General features: G+C 46.6%; 1 protein-coding gene across 1 annotated transcript; it reads left to right on the forward strand.

Annotated features, from left to right (window-relative positions):
* The first annotated feature begins 9,772 nt into the window (after positions 1 to 9,772).
* On the forward strand, positions 9,773 to 11,343 carry LOC142557958 (uncharacterized). Its single transcript, XM_075670138.1, has 2 exons — positions 9,773 to 10,929; positions 11,250 to 11,343. Exons 1-2 carry the CDS (start codon positions 9,773 to 9,775, stop codon positions 11,341 to 11,343), a joined length of 1,251 nt encoding a protein of 416 aa, XP_075526253.1.
* The last annotated feature ends 339 nt before the right edge of the window (positions 11,344 to 11,682 follow it).

Here is an 11,682-nt window from a genome sequence, read left to right on the forward strand (position 1 = left end):
CACAGCTGTTATACACTTTTCTCTTGAGGGATAATGGCAACCTGCTGTTCATGATCTGAGAATGCCTGCCAAAGGCATTCCTGCCTCTCCTTATTCTTCTGATTATTTCAGTCTCATTATCAGGATCCGGGGCCACTCCATGCCCTAAGTATATGTATTTCCTTACAACTACCAATGTCTCGCTACCTATAGTAAATGGCTCTTCTCTTCCTAGACTGCTAAACATTACTTTAGTTTCCTGCAAATTAATTTTTAACCCACGCTTCTGCTTTTCCTGTCTAAGTCAGTGAGCATGCATTGCAATTGGTCCCCTGAGTTACCAAGCAAGGCAATACATAAGCGAATCACATGTTACTAAGGTATTCTCCGTTAACTCTTATCCTCAATTCTTCCCAATCCAGGTATCTGAATACCTCCAGTAAACACGCTATGAACGGTAGTGGAGAGATCGTATTTCCTGGCCTGACGCTCTTCTTTATTGGTATTTCGTTGCTTTCTTTATAGAGGACTACGGTGGCTGTGGAGCCGCTATCGATATCGTTCAGTATTTTTACATACGGCTCGTTCAAACCGTGATTCCGTAATGCCTGCATGACTGCTGAGGTTTCGACTGAAGGTTTCGACTTTCTTGCAAAGCAAACATAACACAAAGGCGAGTGCCTTGTTAGTCAGGTTAAAATGGTTGCCTCAGAACAAAAACACACAAGCGCAAACATTTGCAAGAAGATGAGGCATGCGTATATGACAGCAAAAATCCAGAGACCGCTCAGTACATCCAAATGGAATGCGAAGGGTAAGACCCAGAGAGACCCGTAGGTAATGTGCAAATTACAGAAGCGCTTGGGTTTAAAGTGGACGGAACCATCAACTGGTCAGCAGCCGAGATAAGATAAAGTTTCAGACTATTGGTAGAAGAAAAAGCGGGGAGGACATTGATACGACTGGATTGGTTGCAGCCATCGCTGGCGGTACAAAGTAGACAGGGAAGTTTTGACTTAAAAAAAGATTAAGGATATGTATACAGAAATTCTGAATGGAAAACATGTATAGCGTATCTGAATAAATCAAGCAGGCTAGGGGACAATTTGTCAATGCCCCCAGTTCAAGGGGATGCCAATAAGTCATCATCATGAGAAGCTGGCCACGTCTACCGCCGATGCCTATAGTGCGGCTTGGGGACTGCGAGGATTTGCCGTTAACGCGCCGCGCTTACAGTAAGGTGAACACACACGTGACATCGCCGATTACCTCGTCGCTGCTGACTAGAGGCCTCGACGACCTTCTCGTTCGCCGTCGCCAGTCCTCTACATGTCGCCGCAGCGCCAACAACACGCTGAACAAGCCCGGGATTGGTCCACAAGCCCATATCCGAAAAACTAAAAGCAGTAACAGATGGAGCTGCGGTTCCAGCATGTCGAAATACCGGAGATCATTCGCGACGACGGCGGCGGCGCTTGAAGGTCTACCTCGACAAAGTAGTAATGACACGCCGCCATCCCGACGAAGCCTCGAAGCAAAGAATATGCCGTCAATAGAATACCTGACGGCGCGACGTACCGGCGACAGGTCAATGCGACGAAGGCGTGTTCCGACAAGACGTAACTGCAATGCCAAACAACTACTCAAGTCAATGTCCTTATCCATGGCCAATATGTCACCGCCCTTGTTGACACAAGAGCGAACTACCCTATCGTCAGTTCAAAGTTTTGATGCCAAGCTCAGTAAACATCGCTTAGGCTGGTCCGTAAATACGGACAGCTGTAGTAGCAGTGTGTTCAAAGGGGCTTGTTGGTTCATATTTAGAATACAAAGATGAACAGCGCAACACAGGACGAGCGAATAAAGAGCGTTCTGTCCTGTGCTCTTTAGTCGCTCGTCTTGTGTTGTGCTGTTCCTGTTTTTATACTGAAGCTGTAGCAGGCCTGATAACGTCGGCTAAAATCTGCATAGTAAGAATTACCGTTCATGGCCGGACCTACCCTGCGATCTTCGATATCCTGCACCAATGCTCGCGACACGTAATTCTGGCCATGGACGTCCTAGACCAACACGTCGCTATCATTTAACTGAGATCCACGTCGATAACGCAAACCGAAGACGAAGTGATAGCTCCGAGTGAGTGACCTATTCAACATCTCTTGAGTGCGCCTGAAAATAAAGTCAGCCTCATGCTCCAATATCATTATTTCCATCGGCACCGAAACACGTGCAGAAGTAGAAACCGTAGCCGAGGGTGACCAGCACCTACCGCGAAATTTGCTTCGCAAAAGGAATCACGCAACTGCACAGAGAAAAAGCGAAAGTAATGCTGACAAACTTTAGTCAAGACTTCATACACCTGAAGAAGGGCACCAAGGTTGCGAACATGGAAAGTGTTACAGCAATCGGCGATACGCTGGTCTTCTCGGATTGAGCCGAACCTGCAAGGATGGTCCCTGGTACTGAACCAGCTGTCGACATTAATCCGAGTCTTACCAGACATAAGCAAGAGCAGCATTAAAGTTTCCTCGAACAATACAAGGAGTGCTTTTCATCGTCAACATCCGTTACCAATCGAAGAATGCGCTCTACCCCTCCCCGAGAGCCCTTACCGAGTTTCAGCGCGAGAACTTGAAGCTATAGGCATCAAGTCGACGAAATGCCGGCCGGCGACATTGTCCAGCCGTACAAAAGCACACGGTCATCTCATGTAGTCTTGGTGAGGGAAAAGATGGAACTACGCTTCTACATCGATTTTCCGTCGCCTGAACAAGCTTATGAAAAGGACGTATACCCTTCAGCGCCCGTACGTTCATAAAACATGCGGTCCCTTTCTTTTTGTCTTTAGCGCGTTTTCAAGAAAACTGTCAAGATGAACGAACTTGCCCAAACCAAAATATTGTTGGAGCGTTCGACATGTAGACGATGAACTAGACCGACTCTGAAATGCAAAGTATTTTTCATTGATGGACTTCAAGACCAGCTATTGGCAAATCGAAGTCGACGCGAGAGCGGAAAGCTGTAGGCATCGAGTCGACGAAATGCGAGCCTACGACATCGTCTAGCTGTAGTAAAGCCCGTGGGCATCTATGTAGTGTTCGTGAGGAAAAATGATGGGACTCTGCATTTCTACGTCGATTACCACGCCTGAACAAATTCAAGAAGAAGGACGTATACCCCCTCTACTTATAGGCTGTGTTAGACCGACTCTGCAACGCAAATTATTTTTCGTCGATGCGCCTCCAGACGAGCTATTTACATATTGACATCGACCAGAAGGACACAGAGAAGGTTGGATTTATCACGCCATACGGCATCTATGAATTCAAGGTCATGCGAGTTGGCCTTTGCTCGGCACCCGCCAGGTTTTAGCGTGTAATGGAAACGGCATTCATTCGCTTGAAATGGGAAACTTGTTTCGTCATCCTTGATAACGTTGTCACCTTTGCCTAAAACTTATACGATCACGTTAGGCGCCTTGCGATGCTACTAGAGGTAATCAAGTTATCTGGGATGCCCCTCAAGCAGAGGAAGTACCAGTTCGTTGTACAAGAACTTCTGTTCCAGGGCCATATCGTGAGCAAGCCAGCATTCGTTTCTGGTCCACAGAAAACAGCTGCCAGTGTAAACTATTCACAACCCATTGAGAAAACCACAGTGCACAAGTTTCTAGTTCAGCGTGCCTTCTGTAAGCGCTTTTTGAATAACTTCTCTCCCATCACCGCGCTTCTGACTCTCCTCATTAATTCGTCATGAAATTTAGGTAGGGATAACCGCTCGTAGAGGCCTTTGAGGAATTGAAACGACGCCTGCAGACCTGCACTCACCTACTTCGACGAACACGCCGATACCGAATCCACACCTACGCAAGCCGCGTATGCCTCGGCGCTGTTCTAGTCTAGGGAAAACAGGGACTTTAAAGGGTCATGTCGCATGCCAACCGTTCGCAGTCAAAAGCAGAATCAAGTTATTACATGACAGAAGAGGAATATCTCACCAAAATTTAGGCTACCACGAAATTTCACCCTCGCCTCTATGGCAGGCCGTTCGAACTCGTAAAGGAAACGAGGAAAGACAAAACAGAACGACCTTCCCGCGCTCTGTTGGCTAGGCAACTTAAAGGACCCTGCAGGACGCCTAGCACGGTAAAGCCTCCAACTGCGAGAATGCGACCTCACCATGATTTACAGGTTCGGAAGACAACATTATGATGCCGTCCGGCCCTCCCTCGCTCCTACTTAACCGCCCCTGTTGGATGACCAGGGTGACGACTCTTTCCTAGGCACATAAGTGCCGACCAATTTGTTGAACAGCAGCGATGAGACGCGTAGCTAAGAGGCTTTATCGTGTTCTTGAAGGTAATGCCGACTTCGTACCAAGTGTATTTAAGCGCGGATTTCCTTCGTTTTTGTTGCAAAGCGACATTATCGTAAAGGAAACTTTTCGCCACTCCCACAGCAAGAATAATGTGGTCATGCCTTCAGCGCTGTGACGTGAGGTTCTGCAAGCCCTTCATGATGACACAATGGCATGACATCTCGGGTTTTTCGGTAGGTTCGTGATGATTCAGGAGAAATATTATTGGCCACGCTAGAACGATGACGTCGCCCATCACGTGAAAACGTGCCGAGAGTACTAGCGATGCAAGAAACCACCGAGAATGTGAGTGGCATTGCTAGAGCCGGTCAAACATCTTTGCCAACCTTTTCAGCAGATCAGGATGGACCTGTTGAGGCCCTTTCTGACGTGAAACTTCGGGAAAAAGTGGAGAGTCGAGGCCAACGACTACGTTAACCATTACGCCAAAACAAGTTCTAGGCAAAGGTACTGGGCCTGAACTGGTGAAATTCTTCGCCGAGAACATCAGCAGGCGACGTGGTGCGCAAGAAGACCTCGCTACCAAAAGATGAATGGCTTTTACAGCTGAATACACTCAATTCATCTTGCAATGTCGCCAGGAAAGTCACTGGAGGACACACGCCTACTGCTCGCAGTGGAATTGTCTAACAGGACGCCTGAACAAGGTACTCCTCGACATGTTAGCGATGTACGTCGACGTCAAGCACAAGACGAGGGATGCTATGTACGTACGAGGGATGTACGAGAGATGCTGGATGTACGTAACCTTCACATACAACACGGCAGTGTGAGAAGCAACGTGAGCGTGGTGGTATTGCAAAGTGCCCTTGCAACTGTCGGCTTGGCAGCAGCGCATCGGAAACGACGGTCACCAACCCATTCGGCTTTGTTATCCACGTCCTAACCGGCCTGATGCAAGTGCAACCACCTATTTTCTGCGAGTTTCCCAGAGTACTTGTCAATTTCAACAATGATGCCAGCACGCAGCTACGAGTACGTGCCGACTGGATGAAAGTCAGCGGAGCCATCCTGCTGTCTGCCCATATTTCTTCACATGCCCCTACTTCAAGAACAGTGGAGCACGTGGAACATGAAGAGTATATGAGGAGCACGACATCGCCGATCACCTTCAGGGGGCTTGGCAGCAGCGCATCGGCAACGATGGTCACCAAACCATCCTGCTTTGTAATTCAGGTTTTGTTCATACATGCCTACTAAATGCTTTCGCTGTGATAAACGCTTTTTGTGCTGCAGCCTTGCCTACTGTTTATTGCGAACCGTCTATCAGATGTTTGTGCTTTCCGACTGAATTTGCTAGTGTGCGGTGACGTTGAACGAAACCAAGGTGAAACGCAGGAAGAAATGTTGCTTCAGTTTCTTTCGGGTCAAAGCAATATGACTGCCTCCATGAACGTATTACTAACAAAGCAGAGTTATCTCGAGTAAAGAATTTGCGGTTTGACTGAGCGCATTACCTACCTGGAAGCCAAGTTATCATGCCTTTCGAACCTAAATAATCAAGTTAGTAATCTAAATGTAGTTGTACGTGAGTTTGAAAAAGACAAGTCATACATGCTCAAGAAGATTGATTGCCTCGAAAACAGAAGCTGCAGAAATAACTAGCTTGTTTACCGTTTGAACGAGAAGGAAAATTAAAGACCGTCAGCCTTCAGAATATGGTAAATAAGGAACCCTTTTAAAAACAATTAGAACTTGAAATTAATAGTATCGAAAGGTTTCATAGACAAGGAAAAAAGAACAAAGGACAAAATCGCCCTGTAGTTATGAAATTTCAGGACTATAGAGAAAAAACTGCAGTTCTGCAGGCATGCACAAATCTGAAAGGAACTGAATTTTTGATGTCAGAAGACTTTTCGAATTGAATTTGTGAGATAAGAAAAAAAGCTCTGGCAAAGTTGTTCTCAGGAGAAAGCTAATGGCGCAAGTCAAGCTAATATTTCAAAACATAGTTGTTGATAGTGCTATGTTCGGGTGGGACGAGCAGAAGGAAGAGCGCTATAGTATGCCTAAGAATAATAAATGGAATGCATCATGTAGCCGCGCAAACAACAAAGGTCAAAGGAAACACACAGGACAGGCGCGCAACTTCAACTTAGATTTACTTCGGGAAATCCCACATTTATACATGTATCAAAATCACACTTGCTAATCATCAGACAACCATCACTAGAGGTTGGCATGCAGGCGTGACTGGCATAAATTTCAATGTAAATATTTGAACTCTTTATCACACTGACACTGTAGAGCTTTTTACGCAGCTGCCAGATTGCATTTTAATACAGTAATCTTCATAGATTTCTCGCCTCAGTTGTGAGGCAAAAAAAATGCAATCTGGCAGCTGCGTAAGCAGCTCTTCAGTGTCACTGAGTGATAAAGAGTTCAAACATTTACATGCAAATTTATGCCACTCACGCCCGCATGCCCATGTCGAGTGATGGTTATCTGATGATTAGCAAGTGTGACTGTGATCCATGTATAAATGTGGGATTTCCCGGAGTAAATCTCAGTTGAAGTTCAGCGCCTGTCCTGTGTGTCTCCTTCTTCGTCCGTTGTTTGCGCGGTTAGATGATGCATTCGAATATCGACCACCAACTAGCCCGCCTATCCCTGGTGATTAAAGAATAAATGGCCGAGTAAAGTTGCCAAGCAAATGTTCACACTGTTAAATGCCAATTGTCGAAGTCTTATGAGCACAGCTACACAACTTGAGTGTTTTCTCCTTGCGTATGACGTAGAAATAGCTGCACTTACCAAAACTTGGCTAAGCAGCGACATCTTTGATAGTGAAATTGTACCAGAAAAATTCCGATTGTCTTGTAGAGACCGAGATTCAAGGAGAGGAGGAGTAGCCATCCTATTTAAATCATCATTGCAGATCTTCAAGATGCCTGATATAGACAGCGTAGACAGGGTATTTTGTAAGTTTCACAAAAACAATATTCGCTAGATCCTTGGAGTCGTTTATAGGCCACCTAGCTCGTCTGTTGAGCTGCTAAGAAATCTGAAAGAATACCTGCGGCGCCATGTGAAACGGAATGATAGGTTGATTTTAACTGGAGATTTTACCCTACCCAATATATATTCGATAACTTTTTCGCATTCTAATACCATCATTCATCATTCATCATCATCATCAACCTCGTTACGCCCACTGCAGGCCAAAGGCCTCTCCCATACTTCTCCAACTACACCGGTCATGTACTAATTGTGGCCATGTTGTTCCTGCAAACTTCTTAACCTCATCCGCCCACCTAACTTTCTGCCGCCCTCTCCTACGTTTCCTTTCCCTTGGAATCCATTCTGTAACTCTTAATAACCATCGGTTATCTTCCCTTCTCATTACGTGTCCTGCCCATGCCCCCATTTCTTTTTCTTGATTTCAACTAAGATATCATCAACTCGCGTTTGTTCCCTCACCCAATCTGCTCTTTCCTTATTCCTTAAGGTTACATCTACCATTCTTCTTTCCATAGCTCGTTGCGTCTTCCTCAATTTAAGCAGAACCCTTTTCGTAAGCCTCTAGGTTTTCGTCCCGTACGTGAGTACTGATAAGACACAGCTGTTATAAACTTTTCTTTTGAGGGATAATGGCAGCCTGCTGTTCATGATCTGAGTATGTCTGCCAAACGCACCCCAGCCTATTCTTATTCTTCTGATTATTTCAGACTCATGATCCGGATCCGCAGTCACTACCTGTCATAAGTATATGTATTCCCTTACCACTTCCTGTGCCTCACTACCTATCGTAAACTGCTGTTCACTTCCGAGGCTGTTAAACATTACTTTATTGTTCTGCAGATTAATTTTTAGACCCACCCTTCGGCTTTGAGTCTCCAGGTCAGTGAGCATTCATTGCAGTTGGTCCAGCGAGTTACTAAGCAAGGCAATATCACCAGCGAATCGCAAGTTACTAAGGTATTCTCCATTACGTCTTATCCCCAATTCTCCGCAATCCAGGTCTCTGAATACCTCCTGTAAACACGCTGTGAATAGCAATGCAGAGATCGCATCTCCCTGCCTGACACCTTTCTTTATTGGGATATTGTTGCTTTCTTTATGGAGGACAACAGTGGCTGTGGAGCCGCTACAGATATCTGTCAGTATTTTTACATACGGCTCGTCTACACCCTGATTCCATATTGCCTCCACGAATGCCGAGGTTTCGACTGAATCAAACGTTTTCTCGTAATCAATGAAAGCTATATATAGTGACCGCGGGTTGGTTATATTGCGCACATTTTTCTGTATCACCTGTTTGATAGTGTGAATATGGTCTATTGTTGGGTAGCCTTTACGGAATCCTGCCTGGTCCTTTGGTTGACAGAAGCCTAAGGTGTTTCTGATTCTATTTGCAATTACCTTAGTAAATACTTTGTAGGCAACGGACAGTAAGCTTATCGGACTATAATTTTTCAAGTCTTTGGAGTGCCCTTTCCTATCTATTGAGATTATGTTGGCGTTCTTCCAAGATTCCGGTGCGCTCGAGGTCATGAGGCATTTACTATATAGGGTGGCTAGTTTTTCTAGAACAATCTGCCCACCATCCTTCAACAAATCTGCTGTTACCTGATCCTCCCAACCTGCCTTCCCACTTTGCATAGCTCCTAAGGCTTTCTTTACTTCTTCCGGCGTTACCTGTGGGATTTCGAATTCCTCTAGACTACTCTCCCTTCCATTATTATCGTGGGTGCCACTGGTACTGTATATATCTCTATAGAACTCCTCAGCCACTTGAACTATCTCATCCATATTAGTAATGATATTGCCGGCTTTGTCTCTTAACGCATACATCTGATTCTTGCCAATTTCTAGTTTCTTCTTCACTGCTTTTAGGCTTCCTCCGTTCCTGAGAGCATGTTCAATTCTATCCATATTATACATCCTTGTGTAAAAAGTAGAAAATGACGAAGACTAAAGGAAAGCAAAAAGAGACTGCGACGTTATTTCAATGAAACTGTAGGGGTATTAGAAACAAGACAGGGGAGTTACAACTATTCGTGGATAAATTATACCAAAAACCGGATATCATAGCGTTACAAGAGACCAACGGCCGGGCCAAGTTCGCGGGATACATTACGTATACGGACCCTAGCGAAAAAGGTACTGCTATTTTGGTCCGCAGCGACGTAGCGGCCACACAGCACGTGACCGCTCAGCGAGGCTGCGAACATACGCTCATCGAAATTCACAGCAGAAGAGTGGGGGGGACAAGAACTTTTTCGTCCTGAATGCTTATTGCCGACCGTCCAGCAGGGTCATTGACTTTGAAGGCACCATATTGGACTGCATTAAAGGAGCAAGAACAAGACCGATTTTAGTGCTAGGAAATTTCAACGCCGCCCACACGATGTGGGGTTATAAATATTCGTCCAAAAGAGGAAACCAATTGGCTAAAGCTATAGAGGATCACGACATGCAGGTGGTTAACGAACCGGGCGTACCGACCAGGACAGGCACTAGCACGGTCAGAGACACCACTCCTGATCTGACGCTAGTTCGGGGGAACCTCGACGTAACTTGGCGTAACACGGGGGAAAATCTTGGCTCGGATCACGATATAATTTGTGTAACCCTCGGGGGGACTGACATCAAGGCGAAACTGGGTCAAGCCAACATTATAGACTGGGACCGGTTACGTAGAAGCGCAGGCAGTGAAGGCGAGGACGAAAGCCAAGACGCCAAGACGTATGAGGCGTGGGCCAAAAAGCAACGCGAATTTGTGAAGAAATTTACGGAGAAGATTACTACGACCACGCAAATTCCCTTCGCAGATAGCAGGCTTAGTTACATGTGGGCAGCCAGGCACGGTCTTGCTCGAAGGTGGAAGAGGCAAAGACATAACAAGAAGCTTCGCAGACGTATACACGCGCTCAACAAGCAAGTGACCGAGTATGCGGAACAACTATGCCGGGAAAACTGGATGAAGAAGTGTGACGACCTGCAAGGCACGCTGTCTACGAAGAAGACTTGGAAGCTGTTGCGGCACCTCATAGATCCGTTAAAAAGCAAGAGCGCATGCGCTCGAGACCTCACAAAAACGATCAACAGTTACGACGGGGACGGGGAGAAGCTCATTCGTGAACTCACAAGTAAATACCTCAAGAGCGAGAAGAGTGGCAACCCGACTCACGAGTATGAAGGCGATAGCAACGTCGAGATGGACGAAGCCTTCACCGAACTGGAGCTGGTTGAGGCCATCGATGAAAGTAATCGAGGCAGCGCACCGGGAATTGACGGCGCTACATACAAGATGCTAAAAAATATGCGCGACAAAAGCCGAGCTGAACTGCTAAACCTCGTCAACGCGTCCTGGGAGAAGGGTTCGTTACCAAAAGAATGGAAAGAAGCGGAGGTGTATTTCCTTCCCAAGCCGGGGAATGAACCCCACGTCGACAATCTACGCCCCATCTCCCTCACGTCGTGTGTAGGGATGGTGGTCGAGCGTATGGTGTTCAAGAGACTACAGAGACATTTGGACATCACTGATCAGATGCCACCGACCATGGACGGATTCCGGAGGCACCTGAGCACGCAAGACGTCTTGGTGCAAATACACGAGCTGGTTATCAAGCAAGCGAAGACTCCTACGCCAAGAGCTATCCTGGCGCTCGATCTCAAGGGGGCCTTCCATAACGTCACACACGAAAGTATTCTCCGCAACCTGCACCAAACGGGATGCGGAAAGCGAATATTCAAATATGTGCAGGATTTCTTAAGCAATAGAACGGCAACGATCAAAATTGGAGAGAAAAAGTCTAAACCGATAGCCCTGGGAGACAGAGGCACCCCGCAAGGATCGGTTCTTTCGCCGCTTCTCTTCAACCTGGCACTCCTCCCTCTCCCGACTTTGCTTCAAGACATAGAGGGCATAGATCACGCTCTCTATGCAGACGATATCACTGTGCGGACGTCCAGGGCAGGGTCGGAGAGTTGGATGGAGGAGACCCTTCAGAGAGTGGCAAAGACAGTGCACGAGTTCGCTAAATCATGCGGCCTCAGTTGCTCGCCACAGAAGTCAGAGTTACTCGTCATCAAGCCAAGAAGAAAGAAAGGAGACCAAGAGAACGTACGCATCACCATCGACGGGACGACCATAACTCCAACCACGCAAGCACGTATCGTGGGTGTCATCTTCCATAACAATAGCAAGGCGGGGGCGTCGATCGACAAAATCAAAGTTTCAACGGAACAAATTTCGAACATGATCAGAAGAGCCACAAACAGACAACGGGGATTGAAGGAGGACGATGTACTGACGCTCGTCCAGGCCTTCTTGACGTCACGCATCGTGTACGCGGCGCCTTACCTCAAGTTACTGAAAAA

The sequence above is a fragment of the Dermacentor variabilis genome, chromosome 9 (genome assembly GCF_050947875.1).
Source record: "Dermacentor variabilis isolate Ectoservices chromosome 9, ASM5094787v1, whole genome shotgun sequence".
NCBI classification, from domain to species: domain Eukaryota; kingdom Metazoa; phylum Arthropoda; class Arachnida; order Ixodida; family Ixodidae; genus Dermacentor; species Dermacentor variabilis.

What these genes read in the sequence shown, in the direction of transcription:
- LOC142557958 (XM_075670138.1), top strand. Translation starts at nt 9,773, where the DNA reads ATGCAGGTGGTTAACGAACCGGGCGTACCGACCAGGACAGGCACTAGC. An exon ending in ATACACGAGCTGGTTATCAA is followed by an intron (nt 10,930 to 11,249) that starts GCAAGCGAAGAC and finishes CTCTCTATGCAG; the next exon opens with ACGATATCACTGTGCGGACG.